At 30.4% G+C, this 15,087-nt stretch overlaps 1 protein-coding gene across 1 annotated transcript in view; it reads right to left on the bottom strand.

Annotated features, from left to right (window-relative positions):
• The window catches only part of LOC124373042 (lysosomal alpha-mannosidase-like), a 37,800-nt gene extending 22,787 nt beyond the window's left edge, over positions 1–15,013 (bottom strand). The window contains 2 exon segments of the mRNA XM_046831448.1: positions 13,629–13,825; positions 14,952–15,013. Coding sequence (XP_046687404.1) covers positions 13,629–13,825; positions 14,952–15,013 — 259 coding nt within the window.
• Positions 15,014–15,087: the final 74 nt, after the last annotated feature.

Genomic DNA, 15,087 nt, shown 5'->3' with positions numbered 1-15,087 from the left:
ACATACAAATCATTTTATACAAGATGGTCTGAACGCAATTCTAGATAGACAACCAAATGACGAAGAAGAAATCTTTAAAATTCTATCTGGAAAAGGCATATTTCCTTACGAATTTATCGACAGTATTGAAAAACTTGATTACACAGAAGAATTGAGAATTCAAGATTTCTATTCACTTTTGACAGATGAGAGCATATCTGAGAAAGATTTTCAACACTACTTAAATGTATGGAACAAATTAAAAGAGAAAAATCTAGGAAATTACTCTGATCTCTATAACATTCAAGATGTTCTATTGCTCGCTGATATCTTTGAAAATTTTAGGAATATTTGTTTGAATTGCTATAAACTTGATCCAGCACACTATCTAACAGCTCCCAGTCTTGCATGGGATGCTATGTTAAAATTAACGAATATAGAATTACAATTAATTAGTGATTATAATATGTATTTGATGATCGAAAAAGGTATTCGCGGAGGCATTTCTCAATGTATTAAACGATATGTGAAAGCAAATAACAAATATTTAAAAGATTTTGATAAGACAAAGCCTGAAAACTATTTGTTGTACGTCGATGCTAATAACCTTTATGGGTATGGCCTAATGCAAAATTTACCATATAACGAAATCAAGTGGATGGATCCTAAAACGTATACAACAGCAGATTGGAAAGAAACAATTTTGGAACTCACTGGCGACGAAGATTATGGCTATATTCTCGAAGTCGATCTAGAATATCCGAAGAATTTACATGAAAATCATAAAGATTTGCCTCTTGCTCCAGAACATTATAACAACAAACTTTGCACAACTCTACTGGATAAAACTGAATATGTTGTTCATTCTAGAAATTTGAAATTCTATCTGGAACAAGGTATGATTTTGAAACATGTGAATAGAGTTATTGCATTCGATCAGAAGCCTTTTATGAAAGATTACATTGATTTTAACACAAACATGAGAACCAAAGCTACAAGTGACTTTGAAAAGGACTTTTATAAGCTGATGAACAACTCAGTTTTTGGAAAATCTATGGAAAAATGTGAGAAACAGATGTGATATTAGACTAGGAAATGAAGAATTTTCAATGAAACAGGCCAAGAAAACGAACTTCAAATGCTTTAACATCTTTGACGACAACTGTATAGCGAGTCACATGTACAAACAAAAGGTTAAATTTAACAAACCGATTTACATAGGATTTTCAGTTCTCGACCTCTCAAAATTGCTAATGTACGAGTTTTATTACAACAAATTAAAGAAGTTTGATCCAGATTTGAATCTGTGTTACATGGATACAGACAGTTATTTTCTAGAATTGAAACGAGATCCTTTTAAAATTATTAAAGAAAATATAGATGACTTTGATACAAGTGATTATCCAAAAGATCATGAATGTTTCACGACTAAAAATAAGAAGGTAATAGGGAAATTCAAAGATGAGTTAAATAGCGAAGTTTTAGAAGAATTTTGTGGTTTAAGGTCTAAGATGTACTCGTACAAATATCTAGATAAAAACCCAGTTAGGTGTAAAGGAATTAAGAGAAGCGTTGTAAATAAAACAATAAATATCGAAAACTTAAAGAGATGTTTGTTCGAAGATAAAGAAGAATTTAGGGAGATGACTGTAATAAAAAGCTATAAACATGAATTGTATACCATCACCATAAACAAGCTGGCACTGAACGCTAAAGATGATAAGAGAAATGTCCTAGAAAATAAGATCGATACAGTACCGTATGGATATAAAGGCGAAGCAAAATCTAATATATTAGATGAGTTAAATAAACTTGGAAACTTTGACATGTAAATGGAAGATGATTTGATTCACTGCCACAAATGCAAGAAAAAAACGAAAAATATAGATTCTAAAATCGTTCAAACTCAAAACGGGTTGTATAGAATTGCAGCAAAATGTTCAAAATGTAAGACAAATAAGAGTAAATTTATAAAGAATCCAAATGAAAAACAAGTAAAGAAAGAATCTAAGAATAAGGAAGAAATCGAGATTGAAGCTAGAGAAATTCATGCACCAGTACGAAAAAAGTTTAAAAAGAGAAAAATTATAACTTTAGGAATTGACGATTTATGGGCAGCAGATTTAGTTATAATGTCTAACTATTCAGATCAAAATGATGGATTTAAGTATATGTTAAATGTTATTGATACTTTCTCAAAATATGCTTGGTCAAGAGCTATCAAAAGAAAAAACGGTAAAGATGTTTCAAAAGCCTTCGAAGATATAGTAAAAGATGCCATAAGGATCAATCACAAACCTCCTAACTTACTTCATACAGATAAGGGTTTAGAGTTTAAAAATAAAGAATTTAACGATGTTTTGAGGAAATACAACATTAAGATTTATCATACTGAAAACGAAGAGAAATCAAGTATTGTAGAGAGATATAACAGAACTCAAAATGAGAGAATGAAAGTAATTTTTGAGATTAATAAAAACTTTAAATGGATCGATATTCTTCAAGAAATCGTAAAGAAATATAACGATACTGTTCATAGCACAATCAAAATGAAGCCTAAAGACGTAGATAAAGATGCAGAAAAAGAGTTATTAGAGTCGGTTTTTAAGTATGTTCCACCAGAAATTCACACGAAAAACTAAATTTAAAGTCAATGATCATGTAAGAATTGTTAGTAAAAAAACAAACATTTTCGAACAAATATAAGAACAATTGGTCAAGAGAAATCTTTGTGATTTATCAAATTAATAACACAGATCCTGTAACTTATAGTATAAAAGATTTAAATAATGAAGAAATAACCGGAAAGTTTTATGAATATGAATTGAGAAAGTCAAAGATTTTTTCTATATAAATGGAGGCTCAAAAGAAATGTTCAATGTGCAAAGAAATAAAAGGTTTTGAAGCTTTTTATAAAGATAAAAGTAGAAAAGATGGAATTATTTATAATTGTAAAGATTGTTATAGGAAGTATCATAAAGAGCTGTATGATAAAATAGAAAAATTAACTTTGGAAGAGAAAGAATGTCTTAAATGTAAAGAAACTAAAAAAATTTCAGAGTTTAATAGTCATCCCTATAGTAGAGATAAGAAAGACTCATATTGTAAAGATTGTGTAAAGAAGAATCACCATAGATTATATTATGAAGATACTCAATGTGAATGTGGAAGAACTATAAAATGGTTAAATAATTATCAAAAACATTTACAAACAAAATATCATAATTCAAGAGTTTTTAGTAAAATTGAGTAACATTTTCATCGTGTAATTTAGATATTCTATAAATCAGTCGAGATTCTGCCATATTTGTAGTAAAATGATTTCCGTTGTATAAAATATTCAAAGATTCTTTCATTTGGTTATACAGATTGATAGAATTTGGATCTCCTTGTCTTAATAAAATTTCCATTTCTGGGTAATCAATTTCAAGTTCTTTCAATCTTTTCGGTATTTCTCTCTTTTGAGCTCTGATAACGTAATAAGGATATTCCCACATGTGATTCTTCTTAATTAATACAAAAACATGGTGTTTTTTCTTAGCAAAATCTTTACAAACAAGGTCTGGTTTCATTAAGTCAATTTTTACACTTTGTTTTGCGATTATTTCCGTTTTTATTTCATCTTTAATTTGCAAGTGTTTAACTTCGTCCTCTAAATATTTAATCTTGTTTTCAAGTTTTGTACACACCAAATTTACGAATACTTGGTAAAACTTCTTCTAAAACCCAATCTTGAAACATTTCTGCTATTTTCATTTTAGATTTCAAGATTAAAGAATATATGCCTGCTTCATTGATGAAAACAGTGTTTTTTTTGAAAGTTTGAAGGCGGGGGCGAATCACCCCTACCTTCAGAATGTATGTTTTCTAAGCTTTTTTTATATTTTTCTTTGACATGTTCTTTAATTGCTTTCTTCGTATCTTTATATTCTAACACCTCTGCAACATCTTTCGCCTTAAACCAAAATTCATTATTTTCGTCAACAAATGTTAAAATTTCTTTATTATTGAATTTTGAGTAGATTCACAACTGACTCCATTTAGATAGAAAAAAAATTTAACTAGTAATTTTTATTTTGAGAATAAAGCCCAGATTCATTAACGAAAACAGTGTTATTTTGGAAGTTTGAAGGTAAGCTATTTATAGCCCCCCCTTATATTTAGATTAAAATAGAAGTTTTTATCATCTTCGTCAACGTTTATTCTGATCGTTTGCATAGTATTTTCATATTCTAGAATTTTTGCTACGTCTTTAGCCTTAAACCAGATCACATTGTTTTCGTCAACAATCGTAAAGATATGTTTGTTATTGAATTTTAGTTGATTATTAAGTAGGTCTACAACTGACTCCATTTGGATAGAAATAAAATTTAACAAGCAATTTTTTATTTTGAGTATAAAGTCCTGATTCATTGATGAAAAACAGGGTCAGGATGAAGATTTTGAAAGAGTCGCGATTCGATACCCTTGTCAGAATCTATGTTTTCAAAGCTTTTTTTGTATTTTTCTTTAACATTGTCTTTATTCGTATTTTTTGTGAATATTTGTGAGGTGGCCCTCGAGGGCTACCTTATCTTTTAGATAAAAGTATTGGTATTTATCATCATTATCAACTCGTTTTTGAAAGTTTGAAGGTAAGAACGATTCGTTCCCCCCTTGATTCATCATTCTTTCGACAATCTTAAAATATATTGTTGTTTTTACTCTCATTATTTATTAAATTTCCCTCAGAGCCTTGTATAGTTAGAACGATTTTTTGAATTCTTTTAATATTTTTTCTAATTGGAATATAATCGATTTCATTCGGTTTTTCACTGATTTTTGATCCATAAGCAACATTTGGGAAAAAAGTGTACAAAATTTCAGATTCTTTGTGTAAATGTTCGGTATGATTTTCAAAACTAGGTTCAACGAGATTACAATGTACTTCAATTACATCAAACGGTCTAAATTTTGGCGTTTTTATTTCCTAAATATACCTGATTTGGCTCAATAGTTTCTTGAACAAACCCTAACAAATCTACAATAATTGCTGAAAACATTATTCTTACTGGTGATTTTATTTGAATTTTATTAGAGAGATAATTTTTTTGCATTTCAAACTTGTTTTCGTCAAAGTTTAAAGATTTATCTGATTGTTTGAATGTTTTCAGATAATTTTTAAGGGAATTTTTTATTTGATCGAAAGTATAATATCCTTTGTTTAAACCATAATATTTTGTTACGTTCTTCTCACTAAATCCTATACAATAAGGAGAACTTTCACTAATATTTATTACAAAATTGTCAGAATAAAAACCGCTTAAACCGATAAAATAATTTGATTCTTCCTCTAAGTGTATAGGATGTTCCAAGTTTAAAACTAATTTAGAGCTTTCTGAAGTCAACTTGAACAGCTTCATTTTCGCAAGCGTTGCTTCAAGATGAAAATCTTCTATTTAAATGGAGAAATTTTTAAAGCAAAAAGATCAGATAAAACTTCAAACGTTTGAAGAAAATAAGAAAGATCAACCAATCAGATTGTTAATTGTTGGTTCAAGTGGATGTGGAAAAACAACTTTACTATTGAATTTTATCTACAATAGGTTGATTCCTTATTCCAATTTGTATGTTTTTAGTAAATCTTTAGAACAAGACGCCTATAAAAAATTACAAGAAAGATTTGAAAATATTGAGAAAAACTTAAACAAAAAAATATCACATTTTTATAATGTTTCTGAGGACATAGTTCCGTTAAGCGAATGTAAACCCAATTCGTTAATCGTTTTTGATGATTGTATTTTAGAAAATCAGGACGTTATTAAGGAATATTTCGTAATGTCTCGTCACAAAAACATATCTTGTATCTATCTTTCTCAATGCTTTTCAAAGGTTGATAAACAAGTTATTAGAAATAATTTGAATATGTTGTGTGTTTTTTAAGCAAGACGATCACTATTCGAGAAAGATTTACAACAATTATGTGGGATCTGATATGAGTTTTAACCACTTTAATGAATTGTGTGATAAAATTTGGAAAGAAGACTACGGATTTTTAACTATTAATCTAACTTTGAAGCCTAAAAATGGTAAATATCTGAATAAATTTTTCTAATATAAATGCTGCTCAGTGGTCTGGCAAATCTACTTGATAAAATATTTGTTACAATTATTTTTACATTATCTTTACTTTTTATTTACATTATGAAAACAACTGAAAAAAACGGTAAATCTGTTCACGTTTTACGTTCCACGTTCACGTTCCACGTTCACGTTTTTACGTTCCACGTTCACGTTTTACGTTCCACGTTTCGTGTTCCACGTTTCAAAATTTTCCTAAATAAATGGTGAACGTAACTTCTGAAGAAGCGAAAAAACTTGATCAAATCGAAAAGAAATTAATCAAAGAATTTAAAGAACAGATTCGAATTGATGAAGAAGAACAAGAACTTATTCAAAAAATTAATCAACCTGTAACTTCTGCAATAAAAAATGTTGAGGGCAAAATTGAAAATGTTTTATAAGCGATAATCAAAATTTAATGAATTTGGTTCCAGTTGTACGACAATTTGCCGATATTTCGATTCCAGAATCTGAGTTTGAATTGCCAAAATTACCATCTTCAACACCATTTAGACCTCGAATCATTGAAGACTCTACCATAGTTGAACCAAATAAGTCCTGGAACAACGGATATAATAATTGGTGAAATTGGTAAAAAATTCCTTCCTAGAGTAAAAGATGATAAAATTTGGTTTGTATTGGGATAGAAAAAAGAAAAGTTTTATGATTGGAAATTTACCCGTTAATTTTGAACAAAATGATATAATTATTAATGAAAAAATGTACGAAGGTACTCAAGGTTTATGGAGATTATTAACAGACAATGACGTTCCAAAAGATAATTTATATTCTGAAGAAGATTTGAAAAAGTATACAGAAATTTTATGGGAATCTGACTCAATTTACAAAAATAATGATCCATCTACTAAGAAGCCTAAGTCAAGTAGAGGTAAAAAATATATCAATTTGATTAAACCAATTTGGGAAAAACGAATCGAAGGATCAGGTGTAAGAAAATACAATGATAATAAGATTGAGTACAGATATATCGACGATTTGACAAAACTCGATGGAATTATAAATTATATTTATACTCAAGAGAAGGCTGGAAACAACAATTTTTTGAACGAAAAAGAAAGCGATTAAAGATTTTATTTCGAACAAACTTGATGAATTGATTGAAAAACCTGATGGAATTAAATATTTAAAGCGAGTTTTGCCAGCAATAAGTTCATCTATGATTGAAGGTAGCGGACTTTTGAATGATTTTATCAACAATTTACCTTTTGAATTACACGTACCAACTTATCAGTATCTGGGGCCTGGCACAAAACTCGAAAAAAAAGACTACAAAGAGGAGATCCTGGTATAAATAAATTAGATCAAGCTGCTATGGAACACGATATTTTTTATGCAAAACATAGTGACACAAATTCCAGACATATAGCAGATAAAGTTTTGCAAGATAAGGCAATGGATAGATTTTTATCAAAAGATGCTAGTTTAGGTGAAAGATTTGTTGCACTTCCAACAGTTGGAGCAATGTTTTTGAAGAGAAAACTAGGAATGGGAATTGAAGAGAACTTGAAATTTTTAACTATATAAATGGAGGTGAACGTAAATTTCAGCAAAAATCAGAAAGAAAAAATAAAATCCGCTTTTAAGAAAAAAAATACCCGTTAGTATTCAATTTAAAATAGATAAACTAAAAAATGGCGAAGATAAGATATTTTTAACAAATAGACAATACAATAAACTCGAAAAACATAAGAAAAACAATAAAGGAACCAGAATAGAATTTTCTTATAATCAGTTGAAAGAACTTAAAAATGGTGGACTTTTGAAAGATTTATTAGATTTTGGAGAAAATATTCCAGTTGTTAAAAATGTTGTTCCTTATGTTCGTAAAGCTGCTCCAATCGTTAAAAAAGATGTGATTCCTATTGTTCGAAACATTTTAAATTGGTTAGATAAAGAGTTGGAAGATGTTACAGGATCTGGATTAGATGAAAAAAACTATTGAATTACGTGAAATCAAACATCGGAAAAAAAATTTGAACCCTTAACATTCGGAGAATTGGAAGAACTCTGCAAAAACATTAAACATTTTAGAGGAATTTTCATGAGAGATACATTACCTGAAAAAGTTAAGAAATTCGAATGTGGAATTGTGAATTTAGACTCGATTTTGGGGAGTGGAACGCATTGGGTTTGTTATTATAAAAATGATAAGAATGCATGTTATTTTGATTCGTATGGAAGAATTGAGGACAAATCCACCTATAGAATTGATTAAATATTTGAAAAAATCAAGCGTCTACTACAATGATTCTCAGATTCAAGACTATAAAGATCCCCCAATTTGTGGTCATTTTATGTTGTTTTTGTTTTGAATGAACTGACTGATGGTAAAGATTTTTAAAGAAGTTGTCAACAAATTATTGCTTAATAAATATGGATTCGCAAAATATTTTTGATGTGTTCGGAACGCAAATTAGAACTGAAAATATTCGAAATAATGTCAATTTTGATAGTTTTGAGAAATGAGTTTGATTACAAGTTAGAAAATTTATTACAAAACCTTCCAGATTCAGATATGTTTGCTGTCGAGATTGAAGATTTTAAAGCAGAATATGATAACAAACTTGCAAATTTCATGAGTTCAAATGAAGTTGCTGATAAAATAAAAACTTTGGAAAAAGAATTTGATGATGGTGTAAAAAAATTATTTACCAATTTAATGTCTCATATCGAAAAAGCTGATAAAATTACTGAAGCGATCAAAGTTGAAAAAGAATTATGTTAGTTTGGCTAATAAGAAAAGAATTGTCGGTGTTCGACCTGGTATTGACAAACATGATGTTGTTGTTAAAGAACAAATTTTAAAACCTCTAAAATTATCAGAAAACATCGATATTGTAGATTTACATGATCCGAATGTTAAAAATGCCTTAGATTTTAAAGGAAAAAGAATTAGCGGTGTTAGTAAAGGAATTAATCCATTTGATGTTGTTGTAATGATTCAATTAGAAGATCCTATTAAAATGTTTAATGAACTTAAAACAAAATTATGAGAATCATAAACAGCATGTTAAAGATTTTACAACAGAAGTCTATGACAAGTTAGAAGCCAGAAATAGAAGATCAGTAGACGATGTTGGTGAAATTAATGAAAAAACTTACTAAATTTAAAAGAGTCTTTTGATAAGTTTAGTTTAGATGCTACGAAAACTTTTGAGAATATTGGTCATAAATTTGTTTGAATACAATGATTCTTATGCTGTCCAAATTTCAAAAATTACAAGAAAAACTTAATAATATGGAGGAAGATCTTACTGAAATAGGTATTCGTGTAGGGTTTTATGCATGATAAAATTTCCTTATATAAATGGCGCTCATATACTGTGTGAGGTGTAAGGCAAAAACTGAAACAAATGATATAAAATACTATGCAAATATCAATGGAGTTAAGAGAATTTCTGGGAAAATGTGCTGAATGTAACTCAAAAAAGAGCCAATTTATAAAAACTTGAAATTTTTTTCCTAATAAATAGAGATGGCGGGACATTACAGTGCTTTCGATCTTTTTATCATGCAACACGAAAGAGATTTGAAAAAAGAACATTGGGATGACATTTCTCAAAAATATGAATTATCCGAAGATATGATGAGATTATAACGTAAACAAATTGAATTGGTATAACATTGCAAAAATATCAAAATCTGTCCCCAGAGTTCATTCAAGAAAATATACATTATCAATTAAAAGATCATATGTCTGTTTCTTTGTCTCTATCAACACTTGAGTCTAAAGTTTTTGGATGAAAATAAAGATACAGTTGATTGGAACAATATTATAGATAGCGGTTACTATCCTGTGCAGATTTTATTTTATTGAAATATGTGACCGAGATCGCAAAATTTAAGGAACAGAATCCTGAATATGACGAAGTAGATCATTAAAAAATGACTAAAAATCTTTTCTTATCGACTTATACATGATGTTTAAAATTTCTCTTATTAAATGGTGGACTACAGAAAGTATGCTAGTGATATTGAAAGGGCGGAGTTTAAAAATTTCTATCCAATTAGTAAACAACATTTGAATGAACCGAATAAAAGAACTGAGTTTAATATTGATTTTGGAGATAACTTTTGCTCGTCTAACTTCCAGTTTTATATTTCTGGAACTTTAACAAAACAAGATGGTCAAGCATATCTTGGAACTGATAATGTTAGATTAATCGATAATTTTTATACCGTTTTTTATTTTCTAAGATTGAAGTAAGAAAACACAATAAATTGATAGAAGAAGTCGAAAACCTGTGGCCAATTAAGCACAATTAAAGGAACCATTTGTTATTCCAAAAGTGATGTATTTTCAAACAGTTTTGAATCAACTTTTAAATTTGGACAATTTGAAGCGGTCGGTGATTTAGCACATTTCGGCTTAGGATTTTTTGAAAATGTTACTATTCCGATCTGTAAAGGAGGATTTTATCTAAGTTTTATAAGAGCAGAAGACGATGATGTGATTCTGAAGACTGCAACTGGAAATGTTATGCCTGTTGATGGCAAAATTACAATTAACGAGTTTTTCATTAGAGTTCCGATGATTGATTACAAAACCACGAGTAAAATTAGGTTTGATTGATGAAATTATAAAATCTCAAAACATCACGTTTAATTTTCTAGATTGGCAATGTATTGAACAAAAAGGTATTTCCGGAACAACTTATTCGTTCGATATCACAAATATTTATAGAAATATCTTCAATCCCAAGTTCGTTATCATCGGTTTTTCAAACAGATAGACAGAATAATCAAGAAATAAAAATCCTTCAAAGTTTGATAGTTTGGATGTAAAAAATATCAGAGTAAAATTGAACGGTTCTTATTATCCAGATGAATTACAAAATTTAAACATTTCCGGAGGTCTTTTCAGAATCATGTATCAGATGTATCAAGATTTTAAGAAAGTTTACTACAAAAATATGGAAATGTATTACAACCCCAAAGAATTTATAGCAAATAGACCCCATTTATGTCATTGATACAACAAAGAGTTTGACAAATATTTCTAGTTCAAAGAACGATATAATTATCAATATGGATTTTCAAAATGCTGTTACAAACGCGATTTGTTATGTGGTTGTGGTTTCTGAGAAATTTTTAGCCTATGATGTGATTAAGAACGATATTAGAGAAATTCAGTAGTTAATGATGTTCATATTGTTCTCTTTCATTCCTTCTAAAACTTTAAAAATATATACTCTTTCGCTGATGAAAAATCTCGATTTCTTCCGTAATAATCTTTTGTAATCATAGACAAAATATCCTAAATAGTTGAATAATAAAATAAAATCATTTCTTTTTATCTCGGTAGTTGAAATATAAACATAAACATTTGCGCTGGAAAAATTTATATCTCGGCAGACTTAGTTCCATAGCTTCCATTTATTCTTTTGTAAATGGAAGAGTATAATGCCAACTGTTACAAGTGTTTATAATAGAGGAGAAATTTATTGATAAAAGATTAGTTTGTAGAGATTGTAATTTAATTTTGTATGAAAGACCTAAACCTAAGAAATTTCGAAATAAGCTAACACATTTGAATAATCTGCTTAGAAAATTACAATATGGAGATAAGAAGCAAACAAAAATTTGTCTCAGAATTTAGAAAAAAGAACAAAAATTTTTTACTTATCTCTTGGAACCGTTGACAAAATTATTTTCCTTTTCAAAGAATACATTAGGTTTGTAGGTTTAAATACACACGTTTATTATGAGAAGATTTTACCTATAATCTTTCACTATTTAGACATTGAATTTTGACTACGATTTTAAACCTGAAATCTTTGATGATTTTATAGTACATTTGGAGAAAGTAAATGAAGAACCTCGTGAAAAGAATGCGGTTTTACTCACATTCTCCCCGGTTTCTCGAGTGATTGTTAGCAAATTTCATTATTTCCGTTTATAGATCTTTTATTAAGATTTCTGGATTTTTTCATTAAAACAGCTTAGAAATGTAGAAGCCTACAATGAACAGTAAAACAGCTATAGATTCGGTTTAATTTTTCATTCGTGAGTTACAGATTAGTTTATTGTCCTTTAAAACAGTATTTTACGTTGATTTTCTGACTGTCCCAAAAGTGAGCTAGAACCGCCTTTACTGTTTGATTTTACAGATTCGTTTATTGTCCTTTAAAACAGTATTTTGTATGGAATTTCTGTCTGTCCCAAAAGTGAGCTAGAACCGCCATATTCATATCTACTTATATATATATATATATATATATAGATATATATATATATATAATTTCAATAAATATTGAATCGCAAAAAGTACTTGCTCCGCCGGGACTCGAACCCGGATCTCTCACTTGCCGGGTGAATGTGCTACCATTACACCACAGAGCCCTCACTTTTTACGATTCAATTATTTTTGTATTTGGCCGTTTTCTTTCGCATATGTGTTTAAATAACCAAACTAACATATGATCGGAAGACCAAATACCTGTCAAATGACTTCTGTTTACATTCATTAAATTTGTTATAGTGGCAATAGCCTAATTTAATTTCAATAAATATTGAATCGCAAAAAGTACTTATTCCGCCGGGACTCGAACCCGGGATCTCTCACTTGCCGGGTGAATGTGCTACCATTACACCACAGAGCCCTCACTTTTTACGATTCAATTATTTTTGTATTTGGCCGTTTCTTTCGCATATGTGTTTAAATAACCAAACTAACATATGATCGGAAGACCAAATACCTGTCAAATGACTTCTATTTACATTCATTAAATTTGTATAAGTGTGGCAATAGCCTAATTTAATTTTAATAAATATTGAATCGCAAAAAGTTACTTGCTCCGCCGGGACTCGAACCCGGATCTCTCACTTGCCGGGTGAAATGTGCTACCATTACATTTACACCACAGAGCCCACTCACTTTTTACGATTCAATTATTTTGTATTTGGCCGTTTCTTCTTTCGCATATGTGTTTAAATAACCAAACTAACATATGATCGGAAGACCAAATACCTGTCAAATGACTTCTGTTTACATTAATTAAATTTGTATAAGTGGCAATAGCCTAAAGGGCTCTTTCACCATGCAGCGGAAGCTGCTGTCTACAAGAAAGCAACACTTGTCTGATGGCTTCTAGTTGGGTCTCAGCCTCACTCTCAGCTCCAAGAGCTTCTAATGTTTGCAGTGAACCATTCGAGAGCTGTTGTTCGGTCACATACAACTACTTGACCTTGTGTACCATAGGTGATTTTGTCCACCTCTAGTCCTGTGTTGGCTATGTATGACATAACTGGAATCTCAGGATTTTCTGGGAGAGTTGGTGGTATCAGTTTGGCTGTTCCAGTTTATATATATATATATATATATATATATAATATTAATAATACGATTACGTGTATACAGCTGTTGATATAGATTAAGTTAATTGTTCAAAATCATTTATCAAATTGGTTTATATCGATGGATATGATTAAAGTAATATCGTTTGCCGATTTCGATATAAAGAACCGGGTCCGCTTATCATACTCTACCCATTATTTATCTTATCAAAACTACCAAGGTTCGTTACCTAGTGAAGTGTCAGGCCTCCAGATGTGCTCCATGGTCTTGGTGTCCACTCGCTGCCGGTAGTCCTCGTGGTCGATCCTGCCGAAGAACACGGCGTCGTAGCCCATGTCGGCGAACTGCAGGGCAACCTCAGTCGAGTGGCCGAATGGGTCGATCTGCCAGGCGATCTTCGGTATGCCGCATTCCCCGAAAAGTATCCTTCAAGAATCTGTGAGGACAAAGATGTCTTGGTTAGTAATTCGTAGAACTCACAGGATCCTCTAAGGAAGGAAGAAACGGTCGTCGGCCTCGATTGTTTTGTTTGGGTTCGAAATCGAAAGGTATCAAAAGGGTTAATAATATGAAATGAAATAATGAGTTTATTCCTCCACAAGAATACAGTTTAACAACAATCTACATTCTAGGAATATACAACTGCCACTTCTTCCACTAGTGTGGCAGCGCAATAATAGAAAAATAATGTTTATTAGCGAGAGTCCAAACTCTTCTTTATAGACTGCTCACTACCGTGCCGCCTGCTAATCACTTTACTTAATCTCATCAATACAAATTACCTTATTTGACTAATGTACTTTTCGATTGATTAGATATTAAAACTTTGTCTTGTTACCTATATTAAGGAAAAGAACATTAAACATTTAACAGCAACAAATATAAAAATAAATATAATACACATATACAAATAAATAATATGATAATGAGATAATAAATAGGCTACACATACTATGTACGGTTTAACAAAATAAATATAACGACGAGAAACCAATAAATAAGCTGACAATAAATATTTATACAAGAGTATTGTTGAAGAAACTGATATCACTATTTTTCAAATAACCATTTTTTCAACTTAAATACTAAACAATTGTACTGTGCTACAGTATAACTTCAGAAGGCAGTTGATTAAAGTATTTCGGCCCAACATATTAAAAAGAATATATCAAACAATAATCTTGCTATCCTGTCATATTTTCTTCTGACACCAACTATGAAAACTAACTAATAGATAACAAACATTTATGTTAAATCACCATTTTGCTAACCCTTTAAAGGCTGACTTTGAAAGTGATGGCTTTTAATATCTTCATCTCGTATTATAACGTTGATACAATTATTATATATTTGTCTGCTAGTTTATTTTAAGCGAATCGAGCAAAAAAATGCATGTATGAAAAAAATAATAATTTGATACTTTTTAACCTGTTGCCTTCCCATTTCGAGTGCCTTAAACCTTTTCCGGTCCCGCTGGAAGCCCTGCACCAGCTGCACTCTACTTACTGGACACCCTGTATACTGTACTGAATACACGTCTCAGCTTACTCACTTGAGGCCAAAGGTCATCTGGTCGATGAGCATGGAATAATGAGGTGTCGCCTCGTCGCTCATACACCAGCCCCCGTGGACCAGCTGGAGTCTTCCTTCCTGCACCAGCTGCACCCTACTTACTGGACACCCTGTAT

Source organism: Homalodisca vitripennis, unplaced genomic scaffold (assembly GCF_021130785.1).
Source record: "Homalodisca vitripennis isolate AUS2020 unplaced genomic scaffold, UT_GWSS_2.1 ScUCBcl_4705;HRSCAF=11050, whole genome shotgun sequence".
In the NCBI taxonomy this organism is placed as follows: domain Eukaryota; kingdom Metazoa; phylum Arthropoda; class Insecta; order Hemiptera; family Cicadellidae; genus Homalodisca; species Homalodisca vitripennis.
Note: the sequence above shows the minus strand (reverse complement) of the source record. Positions and strands in the feature narration are given on the sequence as shown.